Raw genomic sequence first — 25,655 nt, forward strand, 5'->3', positions numbered from 1 at the left:
ACGGAAAAGCAAAGGGAAAAATGTTTATTAAACAGGAAAATTCAGCTTAATATGGGGATGAATATCTCATTTTCATCCATCTTTTCTTTGATTTCCTCATATTAGCATAAACAGCAATGGCAAATACATGGCATGATTCCTGCCTTGCCTTAATCCTCCCCCACACTTCCCCCAAAACAACATGGCAGGCACCACAGTACTCTTTTCCATTGCACTCCTCGGCCTGAGTCATTTTCAGCACAGCTTTCCAGGCAACCAGTCACAACAAGGCCAGAGGACGACTGTGAAACAGACCATCAATTGCTCATATGCAAGTTCAAGCTGAAACTGAAGAAAATCAGAGCAAGTCCATGAAAGCCAAAATATGACCTTGAGTACATCCCACCTGAATTTAGAGACCATCTGAAGAACAGATTTGACACACTGAACACTAGTGACCGAAGACCAGATGAGTTGTGGAATGACATTAAGGACATCATACATGAAGAAAGCAAGAGGTCATTGAAAAGACAGGAAAGAAAGAAAAGACCAAGATGGATGTCAAAGGAGACTTTGAAACTTGCTCTCAAATGTCAAGCAGCTAAAGGAAAAGGAAGAAATGATGAAGCAAAAGAACTGAGCAGAAGATTTCAAAGGGTGGCTCGAGAAGACAAAATATTACAATGACATGTGCAAAGAGCTGGAGATGGAAAACCAAAAGGGAAGAACATGTTTGGCGTGTCTCAAGCTGAAAGAACTGAAGAAAAAATTCAGGCCTCGAGTTGCAATAGTGAAGGATTCCATGAGGAAAATACTAAACGACGTAGAAAACAGCAGAAGATGGAAGGAATACATAGAGTTATTATACCAAAAAAAATTAGTCGATGTTCAACCATTTCAAGAGGTGGCATATGATCAGGAACCATGGTACTGAAGGAAGAAGTCCAACCTGCTCTGAAGGCATTGGCGAAAAACAAGGCTCCAGGAATTTTGGGAATATCAATTGAGATTTTTCAACAGACAGATGCAACACTGGAGGTGTTCACTTGTCTATACCAAGAAATATGGAAGACAGCTTCTTGGCCAACTGACTGGAAGAGATCCATATTTATGCCTACTCCCAAGAAAGGTGATCCAACCGAATTTTGCTGAAGATCATTCAAAAACAGCTGCAGCAGTATATTGACAGGGAACTGACAGAAATTCAGGCCAGTTTCAGAAGAGGACATGGAACCAGGGATATCATTGCTGATGTCAGATGGATTCTGGCTGAAAGCAGAGAATACCAGAAGGATGTTTACAAAAAAAAAAAACCAAACCCAGCTCCATTGAGTCAATTCCGGCTGGATGTTTACCTGTGTTTTAATGACTATGCAAAGGCATTTGACTGTGTGGATCATAACAAATTATGGATAACATTGTGAAGAATGGGAATTCCGGACACTCAATTGTGCTCATGAGGAACCCATACATAGATCAAAAGTCAGTTGTTCAGTCAGAACAAGGGGATACTGAGTGGTTTAAGGTCAGGAAAGGTGTGCGTCAGGGTTGTATCCTTTCACCATACGTATTCAATCTGTATGCTGAGCTAATAATCTGAGAAGCTGGATTATATGAAGAACGGGGCATCAGGATTGGAGGAAGACTCATTAACAACCTGAGTTATGCAGATGACACATCCTTGCTTGTTGAAATTGAAGAGGACACGAAGCACTTACTGATGAAGATCAAAGACTACAGCCTTCAGTATGGATTGCACCTCGACATAAAGAAAATAAAAATCCTCACACTGGACCAATAAGCAACATCATGATAAATGGAGAAAATTCTGAAGCTGTCAAGGATTTCATTTTATGTGGATCCACAATCAACACCCATGGAAGCAGAGTCAAGAAGTTGATGTATTTATTGCATTGGGTGAATCTGCTGCAGAAGCCCTTTTTACAGTATTAAAAAGCAAAGGTATCATGGACTAAGGTGCACTTGACTCAAGGCATGGTATTTTCAATCACCTCATATACACACGAAAGATGGACAATAAATAAGAAAGATTGAAGAATTGATGCCTTTAAATTATAGCGTTGGGGAAGAATATTGAATATACCATGGACTGCCAGAAGAACAAACAAATCTATCTTGGAAGAAGTACAGAACGCTCCTTACAAACAAGGATTGTGAGACTTCGTCTCATGTACTTCGGACATGTTCTCAGCAGGGACCAGTCCCTGGAGAAGGACATCATGTTTGGTAAAGTAGAGTGTCAGCAAAAAAGAGGAAGACCCTCAGTGAGATGGATTGATACAGTGGCTGCAAGTATGGGCTCAAGCACAACAACGATTGTGAGGACAGCGCAGGACCCGGCAGTTTTTCGTTCTGTTGTACATAGGATCGCTATAAGGCACCTAACAAGAAGACTCATTTTGGACTTCTGACCTCCAGAAGTGTAAGATAATAATTTGTGTTGTTTTAAGGTATTACATTTGTGGTAGTTTGTTACAGCAGCAACAGGAAACTAGTACACTATCCATAATCTGGTGAGTCTGTATATATATTCATCTAATATTATAGCCTATTTAATAGTTTCATGTGACTATTCACATGCATCTCAAACATTACATGTCCCAAATTTAAACTTTACTTTTTTCTCCCCCAAAACTGGTCACTTCCCCAGCCTTTCTCACCTCAGTAAATGGCACCACTGTCCACTCAATTACTAAAGACAGAAACCTGGAAGTCTTCCCTAGTTCCTTTTCTCTGTCATTCAGTCATATCTAACCCATAAGCAAGTCTCATCAATTCTACTACTAAAATAAATCTCATATCCACCCACTTCAAATGAGTTTTACTGCCACCGTTCTTGACACCCATCCAATCCATTCTCCACAAAGCAGCCAAAGTGACATTAAAAAAAAAAAAAATCCAATAGCACTTCCTTGCACAAACCTCTTTAATTTTTCCTTTTGTGGCTGATGTGACCTTTTAGTGGCTCCAAGCTAGCTGCAGGGTGACTGCTGATAAGTGTTCTGGAAATTGGAGCTTCATCATTAATTAAAATCACTAAGTGAAAAAGTTTGATTGGATTTGAAACCAAGTTGCTTTATTGCAAGGAATCTCAACGTGCCGTTAGATTGTTTAGTTTCGCCTGTGGAAAATTTTTGAATGGTTGTAAAAAATAGTTTTCCTATTTTGGATCACCAACTCATTCAAAATTTCTTGTCAATGGTGAAAAGATCACTAAAGAGTCTTCATCGGGAACTTTGCGAGCCGTTCCCGCTGCTTTTTCTGCGCAGCCGCTATGTTTCCCTCTGGATGTCCCTGGACCGCTGCACTGCCTGTGGGTTCCCTGCAGTAGAGGCCAAGGCTGAGCTAATTGTATCTCCCTTGCTGTGGTCATCGTTCAGCACTTCATCAGCGCCTTTAGCTGACACGGTCCTGGAGTGCAAAGGTTAAGTCAAGAGACAGCTCTGGGATGTACTGCCTACACGACTGTATGGACTGAGTCAAGAGCTATGACGTGACTGAGGGAGTGGAAGATGTAGTAAGTTTCACCTTGGAGACAAGGCCAAAACAACTACCGCGTTAGAAAACTCGAGTTTCAGATGAGCTTGCGTAGCCAGCGGAGGAGAATGTTTCAGGGCGGGGACAAAGGCCAGCTGCACTGCAAACGAGCCGCCGCCACGACGACGGAAGCCTCCACGCCTTCACCGCATCCGGCTTTCTCTAAAAACCGTTGGGAAAGGGGTGGGGCGGGTGGGGACGGGCAGCAGCCAATCACGGAATTTCTCTCAGGTGACGTAAGGGAGCGTTTGTTGATTCGGTACTCGGAGTAGGTGTGGAGGGGTGTACCAGGAGCCCGGGCCAGGGTAGAACGACGAATCATCGACCCGCGTGGTCGAACTGCGGAAGCAGAGGGGTGGCTCGCGCCCGGCCTGCTTTCTGGCGCTCGGCTTGGCTTTGGGCGCCGAAGCGCGGCGGCAGCGGCGGCGGCGAGGAAGGGAGCCTTTGACCACCCTCTGGTGAGAGTCCCGCGTCAGCCGAGGGCTCGTGGGCGGGCTCGGGGAGAGCATCCCCTCGGCCCCCAGGACTTCCTTCTCTGGCCCCCAGTCTCAAGATAGCTCCCTGGCTGGCGGCTTCCCGCTGCATCGCGTCCCCTGGCGCGCATTCCACCGCGGGTAAGCCCTGTCTTCCGCAGGCCTGCACGCTACGCCTCCCTCTTTAGCCCTGTTAAAGACTGCCTTGTGGCCCACGGAGCAGACAGGTTCAATGTGAGCCCCGCGTGAATAACCGGGAAGTTGAGGTGGGGCGTGTTAGAAGGAGGCCTAACTTGACTCGGCTTTTGCGGGCAGTGCCATGCGGCAAGGAAACGGGCTGTCAGGAAGGATAGTGTCCCATTACAGAGGCGAGCAAGAAAGGCTGGACAGCTACTTGTTAGACAAGTTGCACTGGAGTGTAAAAAAAAAAAAAAGGAGGGACTAAAAGATGATCTTGAAAGCCCCCGCCCAATCCTGAGTCTGTATGTCTGTATTCTGAGGCTGGGCTCCCTTGGAAGATTGATAAGCATTTATCCACTCCTCATCCCCCAGCTATGAGCAGATTAGTAAGATTGTTAGAACACAAAAAGTATTCTCTGTTCCTCTGCTAGAGAGAAGTGGTGGGGTACAGTTCCGCAGTATAAATAATTGGTTAGCACAACTATAGGAGCTCTGGAAGGACAAGAAGCTTAACCGAATTAAATTTCAGGAATAGAGTTCTGAGTTCCAGACCACTTTATCCTTCACAGTCTTTCCTTCTTATTCCTATGTCTCCTCTTCTCTGCACCTCTTAACCCCCATGGTTTCTAGTAGGACTAGGCACTCATGGGTGTTTATGGAATGAACAGACAAAAGGCAAACACTGGGTGTGGGGCAGTATCCTAAGTGCTGGAATCATTCACAAGTGGGTTTGTTTTTTGGTTCTGTAAATTGTTAACTGTGATTTGGGGCAACTAAATTATTTTCTCTGTACCCCAGTGTCCCTGTCTGTAACATGGGACTAACAGGAGGAGTGCAGATGAAATGAAATAATGCTTGTAACAGACATGCTTGGCACCTTAGCAAATGTTTACTATTATTATTATTTGCTCAGTGACTGCCTGAGCCAAGTGTTCATCATTTCAAGTTAATTACCAAAAAAAAAAAAAAAACATATATATCTTCATCAAGAGGAACTATCTTTTTCCACAGTTGAGTGGGATGTTCTTTATTTTCTTGGGACGGGTTGATCACCTTTTGGTCAGTATTTATAATAGACAGTCTTGAGTTGAGAGAATGCAGGAAGTGGTCTTGAAGAATTGGGCTTCTTAGATAGAGATTGCCAGTGAGTTCAAGAGGAAAGCATACTTTTCTGGGAGTTGGGAGAATACATACACACACTCACACATACTTGTTGGTCTCTCTCTAGGCCACAATTATGGAACTGAGGAGTGAAGTGGAAAAATGGATGCAAATATCCAATTCCTCTTTCTGACTTTCTGAGTTTTAGAGCTTGAGGAAACTATGGACAACACCTACTGCACAGTGTCCATTTAAAAGATTTCTTGCTTTTAATTATGAAATATTTCAGATATGCTAAAAAAAAAAAAAAAAAGAAGATACCCTCCCAACCATCAAGATTTAACACATTAACATGTTGCCATGTTTCCTTCAGATCTCTGCTGTGGTATCATTTTTAAACATAAAAGTTTATTTAGACAGCTAAAGCGCTTTCACCCCCATTTTCCTTTCCCTTCTATCCCTCTCCAGAGATAACTACTGTTCTGAGTTTGTGTGTATCATTCCCATACAAGTATTTATAATTTTAATGTATGTCAGTAAATAACATACAATAATGCTGTTGTTGTTAGGTGCCGTTGAGTTGGTTTCCACACGTAGCAACCTCATGTACAACAGACGAAACACTGCCCGGTCCTGCGCCATCCTCGTGATGATTGTTACGCTTGAGCCCATTTTTGCAGCCACTGTGTCAATCCATCTCATTGAGAATCTTCTTTTTTGCTGACCCTCTACTTTACCAAGCATGAGATCCTTTTCCAGAGACTGATCCCTCCTGATAACATGTCCAAAGTATGTGAGACGAAATCTCACCATCCTTGCTTCTAAGGAGCATTCTGACTATACTTCTTCCAAGGCAGGTTTGTTTGTTCTTTTGCCAGTCCATGGTATATTCAGTATTCTTCACCAACATTATACGTCAAAGGTGTCAGTTTTTCTTCTATCTTCCTCATTCATTGTCCACCTTTCATATGCATATAAGGCTATTGAAAACACCATGGCTTGAATCAGGTGTACCTGAGTCCTTAAAGTGACAACTTTGCTTTTTAACACATTAAAGAGGTCTTTTGCAGCAGATTTGCCCAATGCAATGTGTCTTTTGATTTCTTGACTGTTGCTGCTATGGGTGTTGACTGTGGATCCAAGAAAAATGAAATCCTTGACAACTTCAGCCTTTTCTCCATTTATCATGATGTTGCTTATTGGTCTAGTTGTGAGGATTTTTTTCTTTATGTTGAGGTGTAGTCTATACTGAAGGCTGTGGTCTTTGATCTTTATCAGCAAGTGCTTCAAGTCCTCTTCACTTTCAGCAAGCAAGGTTGTGTCATCTGCATAAAGCAGGTTGTTAATGAGCCTTCCCTTCAATCCTGATGCCCCGTTCTTCTTCCGATAGTTCAGCTTCTTGAATTATTTGCTGTGTATACAGATTGACTAGGTATGGTGAAAGGATACAACCCTGACACACACCTTTCCTAACTTTAAACCATGCAGAATCCTCTTGTTTTGTTTGAATGACTGCCTCTTGATCTATGTACAGGTTTCTCGTGAGCACAATTAGGTGTTCTAGAATTCCCATTCTTCTCAATGTCATCCATAATTTGTTATGATCCACAGAGTCAAGTGCCTTTGCATAGTCAATAAAACACAGGTAAACATCTTTCTGGTATTCTCTGTTTTCAGCCAAGATCCATCTGACATGAGCTTGCCTTTCTGGCAGTTTCCTGTCGACGTACTGCTGGAACCATTTTGGAATGATCTTCAGCAAAATTTTACCTATGTGTGATATTAATGATATTGTTTAATAATAATAATTTCCACATTCAGTTGGATCATCTTTCTTGGGAATAGGCATAAATATGGATCTTTTCCAGTCGGTTGGCCAGGTAGCTGTCTTCCAAACTTCTTGACATAGGCGGGTGAGCATTTGCAGCACTACATCTGTTTGTTGAAACACCTCAGCTGGTATTCAGTCAATTCCTGGAACCTTGTTTTTCACCAATGCCTTCAGTGCACCTTGGACTTCTTCTTTCAGTACCATAGGTTCTTGATCATATGCTGCTTCCTGAAATGGTTGATCATCGACCAGTTCTTTTTAGTACAGTGGCTTGTGTATTCCTTCCATCTTCTTTTGATGTTTCCTATGTCATTCAATATTTTGCCCATAGAATCCTTCACTATTGCAACTCAGGGCTTGAGAAATGCTGAATGTGTTCTTCCCTTTTGGTTTTCTAACTCCAGGTCTTTGCACATGTCATTATAATACTTTGTCTTCTTGAGCCGCCCTTTGAAATCTTCTGTTCAGCTCTTTTACTTCATCATTTCTTCCATTTGCCTTAGCTACTCTACATTCAAGAGCAACTTTCAGAGTTTCTTTTGACATCGCTTTTGGTCTTTCTTTCCTGTCTAAAAAGACCTTTTGCTTTCTTCGTGTATGATGTCCTTGATGTCACTCCACATTTGATCTGGTCTTGGGTCATTAATGTTAAACATGCCAAATCTGTTCTTGAGATGGTCTTTAAATTCAGGTGTGATATATTCAAGGTCGTACGTTGGCTCTCGTGGACTTGTTCTAATTTTCCTCAGCTTCAACTTGAACTTGCATATGAGGAACTGATAGTGTGTTCCACAGTTGGCCCCTGGCCTTGTTCTGACTGATGATATTGAGCTTTTCCGTCAGATTTAGTCAATTTGACTTCTGTGTATTCCATCCGGTGTGGTCCATGTATATAGTCGCCATTTATGTTGTTGAAAAAGGTATATGTAGTGGAGAAGTTGTTGGTCTTGCAAAATTCTATCATGCAACCTCCAGCATCATTTCTATCATGAAGGCCATATTTTCCAACTACTGATCCTTCTTTGTTTCCAACTTTTGCATTCTGGTCACCAGTAATTATCAATGCATCCTGATTTCATGTTCCATCAATTTCAGACTGCAGAAGTTGGTAAAAATCCTTAATTTCTTCATCTTTGGCCTTAGTGGTTGGTGCATAAATTTGAATGATAGTCATATTAACTGGCCTTCCTTGTGGGTGTGTGGCTATTATCCTATCACTGACAGCGTTGTACTTCAGGATAGATCTTGAAATGTTCTTTTTGACCATAAATGCAAAGCCATTCCCCTTCAATTTGTCATTCCTGACATAGTAGATTATATGACTTTTTGATTAGGAATGGCCAATACCAGTTTGGTTCTGCTCACTGATGCCTAGAATATCGATGTTTATGTGTTCCATTTTATTTTTGACTATTTCTGATTTTCATAGATTCATACTTTGTACATTCTACATTCCTATTATTAATGAATATTTGCAGCTGTTTCCTTTTATTCTGAGTCTCACCACATCAGCAAATGAAAGTCCCAAAAGTTTGACTCCATCCACATCATTAAGGTTGACTTTACTTTGAGGACACACCTCTTCCCCAGCCATCTTTTGAGTGCCTTCCAATCTGAGGTGCTCATCTTCCAGCACTCTATCAGACTGTGTTCCATTGCTATTCATAAGGTTTTCACTGGCTAATTTTTTTCAGAAGTAGACTGCCACGTCTTTGTTCCTAGTCTGTCTTAATCTGGAAGTTCAGCTGAAACCGGCCCATCATGGGTGACCCTGCTGGTATATGAATACCAGTGACATAGCTTCCAGCATCACAGCAACACACAAGCCCCCACAGTACGACAAACTGACAACTTTTTGCATATTCTTATAAATTTACAAAAATGGTTCCCTATTGTCTTTAACTTATTAGACTTTCCTTTTTTCTTTTCATGTTATGTTTTTGAGAGTTAGCAGTGTTAACAAATAATAGACATAATCCATTCATTGTAATGGCAATTTTAATTTGAATTGCAGAATTCCACTGTGTAAATAAACTAGTTTTATCTTGCTTGTTCTACATCGAACTTCATGCAGCCTAAATTCACCTATTGCAGTTTAAGTCCATTTCATCACACATTATCCATTTGATACTAGTAATGGCGACGCTGGTCACCAGTCACAGTTCCCAGTCTAAAAGTGTATCTTTGGGCATGACATCTGATCCAAAACAAATAAATAATGTATACTGGGCAAAGAAAAAAAATTAATTTTATTTCTCATTTTTCTGTTTGAGAAAGTAAACTTGTTAAAATCTCTTGTGTAGCCTTGTGTAATGTACTAGATTGTAAGTTCCGAAAAATCAGGGATTAGGTCCTTCTCAGCACACGTCTCTTAGTTTTCTTTACAGTGTTTTGAACAGAGTATATATTCAATAAATGTTTGTGACATTGAATATTTTTGCTTTCAGAGCTCTCGTAATGCTTCATATATTTGAAAAGTTGATGGTCAGCAATCTTCAAAACTTTTCACTTTTAGGTTCCCAGTACATTTAAACTCCCATTTTAAATTTAAATTAAATATAACAATTGATTCAGCTCAAATTTAATGATCAGTAGAAGAATAATAATGTACAAGAACACTTAAGACAGCCATTTTTGGAAGAATATGAATATTTTTGACTCTTTAATAATTAGATAGTGTTTAGGCCTTAGGAATACAACTCTCTGGGCAGAATGCTTACTTCTGTTTCTTAAAAGTGGTTTTCATTGGATGGAATTAGCTTTTGTTTGAGGTTGAAAGTTTAGAGTGGGCCTAATGATGGGGTAGATGAGGTACCAAGAGCAGAGGGCTATTGATGGGACTTCCACTAAGCATCAGAGTTTACCCTGATGTAAAGGGGATTCCTTTTTTATTGGCATCCTTACTCAAGCTTCTCTGGATTCCTGATTACAAATTCTAAGTATTGGTACACTTCCTGAAACATAAGCATTGGAATCAGAGTCTATGAAAAAGTTTTACATTGAAGTAGAGAAGTTTAAAATGCTCCATAAGATATATCTTTTATCCCTTAGCTCTGATTTCTACTTTTTGAATGAAGAGTAGAGTATGGGGGGCAGGGCACATGAGTGAAGCAGTAGTATATTGGATGGTAGGGCATAGTGTTAAGAGGGAGAAAGCAACTAAGTGAGGTGGGGTGAAGAGGAACAGGTTTACATGAAGGCTTCCAAGAGAGCGTGACACTTGGAATGAGTTTTGAAGGATGAGGAGGAGTCCAGGCAAGACAGAAAGGAAGTTTTAGGCAGAGATACTTGGATCTGTAAAGGTACAGAGGTATGGAGATGACTCACTGAACTGCAGGTAATTTGGTATGGCTGGTGCTGTGGCACAGAGTAAGAGTAATTGTAGATATGAGAGAAGAGGTTGGAAAGATGGGTTAGGCCCAGATAAGCAATTTGGACTTTATCCTGTGGATGGTGTATCCTGGTTAGTATGATATAATCAGATTTATGAACTGTGGAAAGATCATTCTGAAAGTTTGTGCCAGACAGGCCAAGTCCAGAGACAAGCAAGCCGCTCCCATTAAATAGTTTAGACCTAAGATGAGAGCTTGGACTAGAAGAAGTCCTGGTGGGATGAAGAAGAGGGACTGTATTTGAAAGATATTCAGGAGGCAGAATTGCCAGGGCTTACAAGAAATGGGGTAAGGAACAGAGGAGACAAAGATGTCAAAGCATTTGAGTGAATGGAAGTGCATAACTGAGTTAGAGAATAAGGAAGGAGGAACAAGCTTGGGAAAGAAAATGAGCTTAGTTTGGGGCAGTGACTTTAAGGTGCCTGTGGGACACACGGAAACCCTGGTGGCATAGTGCTTAAGAGCAACAGCTGCTAAGCAAAAGGTCAGCAGTTCAATCCATGAGGCACTCCTTGGAAACCCTATGGGACAGTTCTACTCTGTCTTATATGGTCACTGTGAGTTGGAATCAACTTGATGGCAGCAGGTTTTTACAGGTATGGGACGCATAACAGGTTTTTACAGGTATGGGACGCACAATAGGAGATATCTGTTAGGCATTTGGATTTGTCACTTTGGTAGGCACTGGTGTATAGGTGTTAATGAAGCCTTGAAGGTAGGGCTTTTGTCTTATTCGTCTTCCTCTTCCCCAGCACCAATCATCGTGCTTTGTTTATAGGGAGCATATAATATGAGGGTGAATAGATCTTGTGTCTTACAAGACGTGACATCGAATCTTGAGGAAGTTATTTCCCCTCTCAAGGCCTGTGTTTCCCTTTTTGCAAATGAGAGAGTTGAACTAGGTCAATGGTTCTCAGCCAGAGTTTTGCAGCATTCTGGTATGTTGGGATCAATTGTGAAGTGTCGCAAGTAATTTTTAACTAATATTAAACAGCTGATGTTTGCTTGCATTTATAAATTAGAGGTAATTATGTCACTCTCAATTGCATCCCAGTGTGCTTTCTTGAGCGTGGGAGAAAGAGCTGGAGCTATAGTCTGCTGGGATTTCATAGCTCTGGCTACACCAGTGGGAGTGGAGGGGTGGGAAAAAAAAAGGTTAAGAATAACTAATAGTGATTAAATAACAACTGCAAAATTCTGTTTATACCTGGGACCTATCATTCTGATTATATACAATCATTTTTATTTTCGCAACTTCAGGAACTCTATTTTAAGACCGTGTCAAAACAAAAAAAAAAAGTCATGGAGAAGAATGGGAATAACCGAAAGCTTCGGGTTTGTGTTGCTACTTGCAACCGTGCTGATTATTCCAAACTTGCCCCGATTATGTTTGGCATTAAAACAGAGCCTGAGTTCTTTGAACTTGATGTGGTGGTACTTGGCTCTCACCTGATAGATGACTATGGGTAAGATAAAAGCATTTTCTTATGATATTCTTCATTGTAACATGATGTACTGGAGAAAGCTTGGATTTTGAAGCCTTTTGGACCTAGGTTCACATCCCCAGTTCTACCACTTAGTTTTTATGTGGCCTTGGAGAACTCACTTAGCATCTCTGAGCCTGCTTCCTCAATTATAAAATGGAGTGAAAACCTATATCGTGGGTTATTGTGAAGAATGGAGAGAGTGATATAAATACCCATTACAGTGATGGTGCTTAGTAGATGCTTGATAAATGATACCTATAAATGTTACTATTGTGTGTTACTACATTCAAGAGAAATGCCACTTGTAAATATGTGTCGTGTAACCATAGTAATATGACTAATTCCCCATGATCTGTTTTGTGAGTTCTAATGGCCGTTATACTTTAATACCGGTACACAGATCAACAGAATATATAGTAGTGGATATAGAACAAGATTTTAAAAATCTAGGAGCCCTGGTAGCGCAGTGGTTAAGTGCTCAGCTGCTAACCGAAAAGTTGGTGGTTCAAACCCACCAGTGGCTCTGTGGGAGAAGAGACCTAGCAATCTGTTCCCATAAAGATTGCAGCCTAGAAAGCCCTGTGGGGCAGTTTTACGCTGTCCTATGAGTCGTAATCAACTCGAGGGTACACAACAATTATCTACAAGATAAAGTAGAATGCTATTTACCATTATCATTGATATTTATTATGATGTCATTAGGTTTGTTATTGATCACAATCTAAATTTTAAAAATGAAAGCTGGAAAATCTTTGAGGAAGCAGAATGTGTAAACTAGAATTGAACATTCATTTTTGCTCTATGTACTTGAACTAAGAAAGTAATACAGTGGCATTTAGCGCACCCTTGTGGCATGAAAATGTTAATGTGGCTTCCAAAGGTTGTTAAAAATATTTTTTTTTAGTGGTGCATTGGTTAAGCATTTGGCTATTAATGAAAAGGTCAGCAGTTTGAATACACTAGCTGCTCCTTGGAAATCCTATGGGGCAGTTCTATTCTGTCCTGTAGGGTCACTGTGAGTTGGAATCAACTCGGCGGCAATGGGTTTTTATATATAAACAAACCATGTGTTAAATTAAAATTGTCTTTGTCAGGCTATTCTTTAAAAACAAGACAACAGCAACAGCAAAAACAAACCAAAACCTGCCTTCAAACATCAATTTGACAATTTTCTTTAAGAAAACACATAAAGACCAGAGAAGAAACTTAAGGATAGCTCAAAGATCCATAGGTTATTTTTAACATGAACTGAATTCTCACTAAGAAAATCAACGTTGGGTAATAAGACAAGGTAGAAAACAAATTTTAGCTATCACTTGAGATGGAAGTCTCAGTGGGTTCTTTTACTTCTATGAGAAAGGTTTTATAGGAAGACTAGGGGAAAAGAGGCTCCCAGGGAAATTGTAGTAGGTTTCTTATCTGCTACTACAATAACTAAGGGTGCAAAAGTAGTATAAACAGGAAACTTGACCAATACTTAATGGGAATGTATGTGTCAAGTGCATTCTAAGGTAAGAAATTGGTTACCTCTTCTTGGAGGGGAAATGGAAGAGGGGGAGACAAAAGTGACAAGTAGACTTTTCACTGTATAATCTTTTGTACCTTCTGGATTTTAAACCATGTGAATAGATTTCCTGTATTAAAAAGACATTAAAGCAAAGAACTTCACTACTTTAGAAATTCAACTACTTAGAAATTTAAAAAATGACAGCATTTTTATACTCATAAAAATGAGGTAAAAGAGGAAATTAAATAGATAACAACAGACTATTTAGAAATGTGTTCATTTATTCATTCAATAAATGTTTATTAAACATCTAGAATGTACTAGGTGGCAAATAAGACAGAAACAAAGTTTCTACTCTCATAGAACTTATATCCTGGTGGGGGAGACAGATGATATACTGATAAATAATAAAAATAAGAGATAATAAAATGATAAAGGGAAACCTGTAATTAGAGGTAAATTCATGGTCTTAATGGCTTTCATTATGAGACAGAAAATAAACTTTACAAAGTATACAGCTGAAGAAAATATAAAACAGTTATTTAAGAAAAAGGAGTTCCAATTCTAGTAATGGCACCATAGCTTGTATCTGACTAACCTTCCCAGAGCTAACCTTTTTGAACTCTGGACAAAATACTTTAAAAATTATTTGAAGGCACTAGAGAGTGACTAACAGCAGGCAAAAACTGGAGGGGACTTGATCTTCAAAAGAAGGGAACTGTAGGAGGTGAGATCCATGTTTAATATGACTTTTCTCCTGAGAGTACCCTCCAGTCCACAGAGTATAGGTTGGCTAGAACTCAAGCAGAAAGCCACAGACTTTTAGGTTGCGATGCCAGAAAATGGAATTTAGTCTCTCATAGCATTTGGAAATTGAGGGGTGGGGGGATTTCTGGAAATGAAGGAGACACAGAGGGGAAGCCCCAAATTATATATATATATATATATATATATATATATATATATTAATTCTTCAAATTTTTGGCTGACAACTGAACTGCACATGAATGGGGGACTCCAAGAAACCCAGCAGAAAGCAACAGCTAGAGGCTGAAAAAACTGAGCAGAAATTTCATTTGCTGCCCACCTCAAACAAAAACCAACTGCCTTCTCGTACAGAATCCAGAGGAAAAATCAACTGCCTGCTCAAACAAAAATTAACTGCCTGCTCAAACAAAAAATCTTAAGAGGAAGATACAGAATAGAGAGTCTGTATAGTGTCATCCACATGTTTAGTATGTAATTATAAATTATGCAAAGAAACAGGAAAATTTGGCCCAACATCGAGAAAAAGCAGTCAGTTAGAAACAGACCTTGAAATGGCTCAGATGTTGAAATTAGCGGCAGAGATTTTAAAGCAACTACTCAACAGAGAAATAGAAACTATAAAAAAAAAGAAAAGCCTAGAACTGAAAAGTACAATATAGGAAATGAAAAATCTGCTTGATGTAGATGCTGAAGAGAAGAAAGGATCAGTGAACTTGAAGACAGATTGATAGGCATTATCCAGGTGAAGAACAGAAAAGAAAAAAAGTAAAAAGAACAGAAATTCAGAGACCTCTGAGGCAATATCAAAAGCAATCTCATATACATTTAATTGGGGTCTCAGAAAGAGAGGAGGGAAAAAAATTGGGCAGAAAAATGTTAGAAGAAATAATGAGCAGAATTTTTCACATTTGGTAAAAACATCAATGTACGTATCCAGGAAGGTTAACCCTAAAAAAGGATAAGTACAAAGAAAACAGGTTTCAGCAGAGCTTCCAGACTAAGACAGACTAGGAGGAAAGACCTGGTAATCTGCTTCTGAAAAATCAACCACCGAAAACCCTGTGGATCACAGTGGTCCAATCCCATTGAATGTGGGGTTGCCATGAGTTGGGGGATGACTCAGTGGCAGCTGAAAACAACAACAATGGTACTATGTATAGAGAATTCAGGAGATAATTTTCATCATTCAGAAGTTTATAATATTATAATGTTAGGCATCCTGGTTCCCACGTTTGTATATGTGTGTGTAAAAAAATTAGCTTTGTTTTTATAAATAAAACTTTTTTATTATTAAAGCAGCATATATTTTTTAAAATTGCTAAATACAAAAAAAAAGGAAAGAAAGAAGAAAAGTCATGTCTACTGTTAGAAGTATGGTCTCTTTCTTCCTAATAAAAAAAACCCTCCCTCACATGTTTCTCCCTCTAAAAAAGAAGTACTGAATAGGAAGTGGTACCAGTGAGTCTTCCAAGGTGCTAACCAAAAACCAAACGCATTGCTGCTGAGTCAATTCCAACTCATAGGACCCCACAGCACAGAGTAGAACTGCCTCCGTAGAGTTTCCAAGGAGCAGCTGTTGGATTCAAACCGCCAACCTTTTGATTAGCAGCCATAGCTTGCCGTAGCTCTTAACCACTGTGTCACCAGGGCTCCTCCAGGGTGCTAGAAATGTTCTATATCTTGATCTAGGTGGTAAATACAGGGTATTCATATAGAAAAATTAAACTGTATACTTACGATCTGTACTGTTCAATATTGTATGTAAAGGGAGTGTTTGTTAAGTTGTTGTAATTATTGTATTGTACTTCATTTTATTTAACAAGTAAATAAAAAAAATGTTTCTCCTTTCAGGGTTGGTGTTAGATTGCTTTTCCTGCTCTTAAATGACCCTGCATTTAAGAACATACTCTCACATCTTTACTTCTCTCCTGCTTTAGAAATACATATCGCATGATTGAACAAGATGACTTTGACATTAACACCAGGCTACACACGATCGTTAGGGGGGAAGATGAGGCAGCCATGGTGGAGTCAGTAGGCCTGGCCCTGGTGAAGTTACCAGATGTCCTTAATCGCCTGAAGCCTGATATCATGATTGTTCATGGAGACAGGTTTGATGCCCTGGCTCTGGCTACGTCTGCTGCTTTGATGAACATCCGAATCCTTCACATTGAAGGTGGGGAAGTCAGTGGGACCATTGATGACTCTATCAGACATGCCATAACAAAACTGGCTCATTATCACGTGTGCTGCACCCGAAGTGCAGAGCAACACTTAATATCCATGTGTGAGGACCATGATCGCATCCTTTTGGCAGGCTGTCCTTCCTATGACAAACTTCTTTCAGCCAAGAACAAGGACTATATGAGCATCATTCGGATGTGGCTAGGTATGTATCAGACTTTAGTCAGTCTAATGGTTGTTTTTGTCAGAAAATATTGGGTTTATTTCAATTCTTTTGGAAACTATTGTGGATAGAATATAGTAGTAATCAGAAGACTAAAGTTTTAGTTCATATCTCTTATGCTTTGGTATGACTTGATCTCTCAGAGACTCATTACCTTTTCTGTAAAATAGGTATAGTGGATTGATTTTTTTAAATCTTTCCTATATTTATACAATGGAATGCTTTTAATCCATTAAATATAATGTGGGACTATTTAGTGACAAGGACAGATCCTGATATATCAAAAAGAAAAAAAAAGCAAGCTATAAAATTATATGTATAATATGATGCCATTAAAAAGCTGTAATATAGTGGAAATGTCAAGAAGTATGTACACCAAGTAATTTATAATATTTATTTTCTGGTTTATGGGATTATCGGTATTTTTGTTTGGTTTTCCTATTTTTTTTTTTTTGCTACAATAAAAATATCATTATGCTTAATTTTAATGACTTTCTTATGGAGTTGTTGAAATATGCCAATGAGATAATGAATGTGAAAGCAGCAAGTCATAAGTACTTGTTAATGTAAGGGATTATGATTATTAAAAAGCAGAAGTCATAGTTATACCAAACATTAGAGTTCATTATCTCTATATCTAAATAAGCCCTAAGGTCTGAAATCATCAATAACTGGCTGATTTAGCTTCCTGGAAACTGCCTTTTGCTAATCATAAGCAAGGAAAACAGATTTATAAACCAGAATGTCAAGTGATTGATTTATAGTGAGAATACTATTGAGGGGTAAAATCAGGACTCATCATCTGTTTAGGACCCCCCTTTCTAAGAGGCAGGTCTGTTGAATAATGAACTGAATGAATAGAAAACTGATTTTGTTATGATTTTGTAATCAAAGTGATTGTATGTATTTTTAATCCAGTTCACATTAGAACAGGAAAAGAATTGGGCTTTCCTACTATGAGTCAGAATTGACTCACTGGCAATGGGTTTTATGGTTTACTATATAAATTAATCTATGTATTTTTTTATCCTTGTACAGATTTGTAATTATCAGGTAGCCTATTATGAGTCGGAATTGACTCGACGGCACTGGGGTTTTTATCTAGGTAATGCTGGTGGAACAAACTTTGGTCTTTTTAGTCTCTCCTTTTTGTACTCTTCTAAGTAAACACTCTTAAATTCTTTGCTGATTATACTGTTAGCTCTGTATATGTTCTGAAAAATTATACTTTTGAAAAGTTGTAACTGTTATAAAGCAGAATGCAGCAAGACTGCACTTTGAGTTTAAGGTTGTGTTTGGAACCATTTATACAGTTTTTTTTTATGAAAAGAATGATGACAAAACAGCAAAAACTTGATTTTTATTTTATTTTTTAGTACCAGTGAAAAAAACACAAGCCCATGAGCCAGAGTCATTCACCTCTGGCAATAGTACATTTTGTGAAAATCCTGTACCTGCTTCTCCACCTGCAACTTCTGATGTTATCACTCTGCTTATAAGAAAAGTAGGGCTGGGTAGGGCATAGGCCACTCAAAACTGCAACTTTGTAACCAGAACATTAATCAAAAACAATCCTAATAAAAATACTAACAAAGTTAAAAGGAATATGTTAAATTCCTAATAATGAAAGAAATACTGCAGTAAAAAAATATGGGACTGTTACAAAACAAAAACAAAATCATGGTACCATAAATGAAAGGCTTGCATGAAGGGGCTGAGGCTGCAGAGTTACGGAGGCAAGGGCAGAGTGATATGTCAGAGCTTGCAGGTCGAGAAGCAGGTGCAGGCTTTGCATAAAATGTATTCTTTCTAGGAGCGCATGGCTCTGGATCATTGTCTTGTGTTTTCTTTTCACTGGTCAAGAAAGACATCTAAGTTTGGTCATTTTGCTATCCTTCTTTCATAAAGAAACTGCTTAAATGTCTCCACATAAGACCTTAAGTTACAAAGTGCAATCTGCATTATAGTTGTTATTTTCTATCCACTATAAACGTTTCTCAATCACACTTAAAGTAGAAGATGAATGAGAAGTGGAAACATCTCATAGAATAAACTGCTGGAATTTTTCTTCCTCTTCACCTTTCACTGTCCCTTAGCAATAAGCGGTGCAGCTCTTGTGTAGAATGATTGTCTGCATGGGACCATAACATCCTCACTCTCAAAGAAGTCCCCACTGCCCCCACTCCAGTGCACAAAGATCAGAGTGACTTCCCCTATAAGTGCTTTCAAGACAGAGTACATGGGCAGACTGAACCAAGAGAAAAGAATGTGGGGTGAAATGGCCCCATGATGGGTACTGTATTTCTCCATAGCTCCTTACATATATTTACAGTAGGGTTCTTTGCCTTCAGGTGTGGGCAGTCATATGTAGATAACTTCTGTGTTAAAGGCTGACATTCTTCTATTTACCAGTCAGGAGTGAGCTAATTCACGTTACAGAAACGTGCGTTATAGCAGAACAGACTTGTACCTGTAGTCAGATTACAGCCTATACATAGTAGCTCCATATCCTTTACAGTGAAGACACTTCTTTTGTTGCCACTCCGCCCATGCCATTTTTAATTCTCTTTGAAATAGTTTCTTCCTAATGGCCCTAAGGCCCTAATCTATACCTAGTAAATTATCTGAAATTTTCTTGATCTCGTCTTTCTGGACTTCTGTTAACTGTAACCAGACATGCTGTTTTGTTTTTAATATTTGAACCTCTCATGTTTTATCAAGTTTCTGATAGATTCATTTAGGTCTTTTTTCTACTTTGTACAGAAATTTAATAATATTTCCTCCTCAGTTTAGAAACTAATATGGGACCAATAAAAATTTGGAACCAACACGGTCTTTTAAATCAAATACTACTGAAGATTCTTACTTAGCAAAAATCCTCTGTTACTATTAAATCATAAAAAATGACTGCTGCTGGTTGAGTTTAGAAATTAGTGATGAATTAGATAGTTAATGATAAAATTGGACATGAAAATTAATAGCACAGGGAAAGATAACACTTTCATTAAAAATAAGCAAGTGGAGCCTATTTTCAGTTTTATGGTATAATTTAGACCCCGTTGATAAATGTCTTGTGTGGTTTGGCATAGCACTGTCCATGTGAACCTTTTACACTTTAGGTTTTTGCTGAAGAACTGTCCTTAGGATCCCAGCCAAGGGATGCATTAAGCCTTTCTAGTCCTTTAAACAGAGTTAGACGTACTCGGCATTTGTTGAATCTGGGCAGGTAGCAGTATGGGGAAGCTCCTGTGCATCACGTGAGATACGTTTAATGCTCAGTCAAACCCTAAATGCTCTGATGCTGGTTACGTTTTAGAAACATCAGGAGAATTTGGGAAGATTCGCAATTTTCTAATGATTTGAAATACTTTGGATTTTAAAACATAATGAATCTCTGGTGCTTGCTATTTGAAGTTATATTTATGTTTGTGGTAGCAAGCACCTTTGTAAAATGTGAAATTTGGTGTATCCTTGGGCTTGTTGCTCTGAATTCTTACCATTTTGTTCTAATCTGGATGCCCTGCTTAGAATGTGACAAACTATTTTACCTTAGTATTTTTTAAAGCACAGACTTTGGGGTCTTGCTTTTAGAATTTGCTTCTTCCTCTTTTAATATTCTTAACTAATGAAGCAATGTGGTTTGATTTTCTTTAAACAGGTGATGATGTAAAATCTAAAGATTACATTGTTGCACTACAGCACCCTGTGACCACTGACATTAAGCATTCCATAAAAATGTTTGAATTAACATTGGATGCCCTTATCTCATTTAACAAGCGGACCCTAGTTCTGTTTCCAAATATTGATGCAGGTAATTGAACTTGAAAATGAAATTATGTCACCTACCTTTACAAATTTTGTTTCTCTTACATCTTCTTTTGATTCTTCTTCCTATTTTTCTTATCACTGAAAGCCACTCTTCTGAAATGCATTCAGATTTTCAAAGAGTCACCAATTATGCTATAGGTTGGAGAATTTGATGTTTTTGTAAAGTCTAATAGAAGCTTAATAGGAAAGAAATGAACACTGAAAAAAGGTCTCTCCAACCTTCACTTTAACCAAGAGACATAAACCTTAGAGTGAAGGAGTTTCTCTAAGAAAGTAATAATCCTATTGACTGCAGTAAAATAGCAATTATTTTTATTTCCTGTTCCCTTTCTTATTTATGTTAGTGATATCTTAAAGTCATCTTGAGCTTAAATAATTTAGATCTGGGGTCTCCAACCAGTGGATCCTCAAACCTTACCTGGTTGATTACCTACTAGAGGATAACACTGTAAGTTTCAGTGCTAGAGAGACCTTGGGGAAGTTGATGGGGATATAATATAATAAACAAGAAATGCCAGAGCAGAGCCTGACACTAGGAATTTTCAAATACTGGTTATTGTTAGCTGACATCAGTCATTACTGAGCTCTTAGGCTTTTTTTTTTTTTTTTTTGTAGAGGAGGTAGCACCTTTCCTTGCAATGCCATGATATTACCATCTTACTGGGAAAGAATTCTGCTTATAGTGTCCCTTGAATAATCTTTTCTGTTAAGGAAAGCAAAGTAGAGTGGTAGTTGAAAAAAAGTTTTTTCTAAGAACCCCTAACCCAGATTTCTGCCTGGGTAATGCAAACAGTTAATACACTCAGCTGCTAACTGAAAGGTTGGAGGGTCAAGTCTACCCAGAGGCACCTTGGAAGAAAGGCCTGGTGATCTACTTCCAAAAAATCAACCTTGAAAACCCTGTGGAGCATAGTTCTACTCTGACATATATGGGGTTGCCATGAGTTAGGATCATCTCAATAGCAACTGGTAACTAATAATCCAGATTTCATTCAGGTAATGTATTAATATTTCAAAAACCTTAACATTTATTCTTTTCTAATCCTTTAACTTTTTATATAAATATTTGTAAAGTAATTGTATATCTTTCTTGTTCAGTATTCATTGTCAGTGATATTCCAATTGTAATATGCTTTCCTGATTGTATACACTTTAGAATTAGAGATATTTTTCCCCTATGAAAATTGTTAAAGTAAAGGATTTCAGGAATACCTAAATCATGTCTGTCACTCTTCCTTCTCCCGTTGGAGTTTTTGATGAGATATACACAGGGAACAATAGTGAAATAAGAAAGCATTGCTTTATCATTATTATTTGACTTGTGCCCAGACCCCAGTACAGCTCAACTGTTGGGGAAACTGGATTACTGCATATGTGGTTTAGGCTTAGGGCCAAAGAGGAACCCAAATCTGAATCTTGGAAGAGTAGCATCTTCTGTCGTACCACATACTACAATAATTGTAGGTGATGACTAGCATGCTCTAGCAAGATTGGATATACAGAGAAGTGGCCAGGCCTGCTCCGAGGAGTTAAACCCTGACACGGAGAACACATGCAAGTGCAGCTTCTGTTAACACAGTGGCTCCTGTGCACTAGTGAACATGACGTGTTTGCTGTCAAGCCTTCTAACTAATCAGACGAGCAACTTTTCCTCACTTGGTAGGGGGTGGCTAGGAAGAGGGTGAATCAGAGAGGCAATGTTTAAAATATGCCTCTCTAATTCACCCTAATTCCGTATACATTTTGGAAACCCTGGTGGCATCGTGGCTAACCACCAAAGGGTCAGCAGTTTGAATCTGCCAGGTGCTCCTTGGAAACCCTATGGGGCAGTTCTGCTCTATCCTATAGGGTTGCTATGAGTCAGAATCGACTCGACGACAGTGGGTACAGGTATACATCTTACTTTTTTTTTTTAATCTTGCATTTAAAATAAGTTACCAACCACAGTATCAGAATCTATCTGTATTTTTACATAAGTGGGAGTGCTACCCAGTTGAGGTATTTCTAGTGCAAGTGAGCACAGCTGAGGCAGAGGCTCTCTCATCAGCTTGGTGTGTAGAGCCTGAGACCTTTCCATGTAGGAACTCTCAGCTTAAGAGATATAAAGTGTTGGCCTGTTTTTAGCCTCTGTACTGTTGCTTAAGGTAAAGGTTCTTACTGGGATATTAATTAAAAGGTATTTGTTTTGCTAAGTGCTGTCCAAAAAGTTCCACCTGGTGCTGTTTGAGTTCCTAGTTGAGGCAGTGAGCTGGCTAGGCATTTTAGATATTCATCATTCAAGAAAAATCAGTAATCAAAATTACTATTTCCCCAATAACCAGTGTGGGTTTTCATAAGAAGATTTCTTTAAGTGGGGCTGTACTTGGCAATGATAATTGTTTCTTTATCTCATAAGCCATTTAACAATTAGTTCTTTGCATTTTCACAGGGAGCAAAGAGATGGTTCGAGTGATGCGGAAGAAGGGCATTGAGCATCATCCCAATTTCCGTGCAGTTAAACATGTCCCGTTTGACCAGTTTATACAATTGGTTGCCCACGCTGGTTGTATGATTGGAAACAGCAGCTGCGGGGTTCGAGAGGTTGGAGCTTTTGGAACACCTGTGATCAACCTGGGGACACGTCAGATCGGAAGAGAAACAGGTATTTACCTTTGCTTATGTTTCAACTGACTAGGCTTTATACATGCATATGAATTACTATAAGGCATGGATATATCAGTGCCAGGCATGTATATTTATGAACAAGTGTGTGAATGATGTTAATGACCAATTATAGCCTAAAATGTATAAATAGTCTATAAATAGCACACAGTGATTACCAAATCTTTTAAGGCTCTACTTAACATTTTTATTGCCTTTGTAATATCTGTTACAGCTAAGAGCTTCATTATGGTCTTTGATAGCTGTGTTTAAGAAAGAATGTGGTTGAATGTGTTAGGAGTAGAGGAGTGCCAGTCCTTCATTTTCTGGGTCCAGGAGAGACTCCTTTTAGTCAGTACTTGAGAGCATGGCATTGTAAGGTGTCCCTTAATATCTAAGTAAGGTGCCCCCTTAATACCAAATTATCTGTAGGATTATTATTATTCATTTAGATCCTGTTATTAACATTAGTCTGAGTTCTAATATTATCTACATGCAACTATATGTGTGTAGGTAATAGAAAAAAGAATGGAGTTAATGGAAAAGAATTGGACCAGAACCAAGGAGATTAGTCCCAGCTCTGCTCTTCTTCCCCTTCTTCCTGATTGCCAGCCTGGCTTTTTCCATTATCTTTAGACTTTCTTCCCCTCTCTTTCTCAGCATATTATTTTATTCCCTACTTCACAGAAAAAAATGAAAGCCATCAAATGGAAATTCTTTCACCTTGATTAAGAAAGTATTTTATAAGCACCTACTATGTGCTAGGCACTGCAATTTGGCACTAAACTAGACTTGCAAGGGCTGAGTTCTCATGTAATTTATGGTCTAGAGGGAGAGGAGACAGATAAAATACAAAGAAAAATAACAAAAATATCAGGAGTTTTGTGTGCTGTGCCAATTGTAACACAAGTTAATGTGATGGACAGGTGACTGGATAGCTATTAGTAGTATAAAGGAAGTCTCTTTGAGGAGGTGACATTTAACTGAATAACAAAGAATCAGCCATGTGAGGATTAGGGAGCAGCACAGGGAATAGCCAGTGTGAAGACCCTAAGATGAGAGCAAGCTTAATGTATTTAAGAAACAGAAGGGTCAGTGTAGCTGTAGAGTAGTGGGCAAGAGGAAGAGTGATACAACAGTTGTTAGAGAAGAAGGCAGGCCTTTGTCAGCCAGGGTAAACAATTTGGAGTTTTTTTTCCTGAGTATGATGGGAAGCCATTTGAGGGAGAGAAAGACATGATTTGACTTGCATTTGAAACAATTTTTCTGCTATTTGGAAAACAGAATGTGATGGGGCAAGAGTGGAAGCTGAGAGACCAGTTAATTAAGGGGCTATTTCAGCTCTTCAGATAAAAGATGTTAATAGTTTAGACTAAGTGGTGGTATTAGAGATGGAGGAAACTTAGAAAGATTTGGGTTATGTTATAGGGCTTGCTGATGCTTAGATGTGGGAGATGAAAGGAAGAAGCGAATCAATAATAACTCCTAGATTTTGGGATTGAACAGTGGGGGTGCTCTTTCTTCATATGGAAGACATTGAGGGAGACAGGTTTTGGGAGGGAGTGGAATTAAGAGTCCTTTTATGGCCGTGTTAAATCTGAGATTTAGTTATCAAAGAGGAGGTGGCAAGTAAGCAGCTAGATAGTTCCAGGGAGAGTTAGAGTTGGAGATACAAATATGAGTCATTGCCATATAGATGGTGTATAGTTAGGGTATCAGTTCAGCTACAGTAATAGAGGGAACCAAAATAATAGTGGCTTAGATAAGTTAGATTTTCTTTCTTTCTTTCTCACGGTTAGCCTTCAGGAGCTAATATGGCAGCTCCACAATCAGAGACTTAGCTGCCATCTATCTTGTGGATGGCTGCTCCAGCTCCTAGCCAATGGGAAGGAGGAAAGGGGAAGAGGCTCTTCCCTATAAGGGGATGATCTGGAAGTTGCAAATATTTTTTCTCACATCCCATCAGAACTTAGTTACATGGCTACCTCTAGCTGCAAGGGAAGCTGAAGAATATAGTCTTTAGCTGGGTGATCAGGTACCCATGTAAAAATTCTTCTACTACTATAGAGGAATGATGCTGAAGACAACTTAGAGCCCTGGTGGAACAGTGGTTAAGCATTTGGCTGCTAACCAAAGGGTCAGCAGTTTGAATCCACCAGCTGCTCCTTGGAAACCCTATGTGGCACTTGTACTCTGTCCCATAAGGTCACCATGAGTCGGAATCAACTCAACAGCAGTGGTTTTGGTTTTTTGGTTTGGTATTCTCTGCCATAGATGGCATTTAAAACCAAGGGACTAAATGAGATTACCCAGGGAGAACATGTAAACAGGGAAGAGAATGGAGCCCAGGACCAATCTCTGGAGCTCTTCAACGTTTAGAGTTCTGGTGAAGGGGGAAGAGCCAGCAAGGAAGACTGAAAAGAATTGCTAATGAGGCCAGAGGAAAACCAAGAGAATGTGGTATTGTTAAAGCCAAGAAAAGAACCTGTTTCAAGGAATGCTGC

General features: G+C 39.0%; 1 protein-coding gene across 6 annotated transcripts in view; it reads left to right on the plus strand.

Annotated features, from left to right (window-relative positions):
- Positions 1-3,852: 3,852 nt before the first annotated feature.
- Positions 3,853-25,655, plus strand: part of GNE (glucosamine (UDP-N-acetyl)-2-epimerase/N-acetylmannosamine kinase) — a 37,309-nt gene continuing 15,506 nt past the window's right edge. The window contains exons 1-5 of one of the 6 annotated variants that reach the window (XM_010587837.3): positions 3,853-3,995; positions 11,775-11,980; positions 16,214-16,665; positions 20,342-20,494; positions 22,940-23,152. In XM_010587837.3, the coding sequence (XP_010586139.1) occupies positions 11,817-11,980; positions 16,214-16,665; positions 20,342-20,494; positions 22,940-23,152 (982 nt within the window). In that variant the 5' untranslated portion in view covers positions 3,853-3,995; positions 11,775-11,816. Of the gene's footprint in view, positions 3,996-4,030; positions 4,152-11,774; positions 11,981-16,213; positions 16,666-20,341; positions 20,495-22,939; positions 23,153-25,655 lie in introns of those variants that run through there. The other 5 variants (XM_064291736.1, XM_064291735.1, XM_010587836.3 and 2 more) reach the window with 5 other exon arrangements.

The sequence above is a fragment of the Loxodonta africana genome, chromosome 9 (assembly GCF_030014295.1).
Source record: "Loxodonta africana isolate mLoxAfr1 chromosome 9, mLoxAfr1.hap2, whole genome shotgun sequence".
Classification (NCBI taxonomy): domain Eukaryota; kingdom Metazoa; phylum Chordata; class Mammalia; order Proboscidea; family Elephantidae; genus Loxodonta; species Loxodonta africana.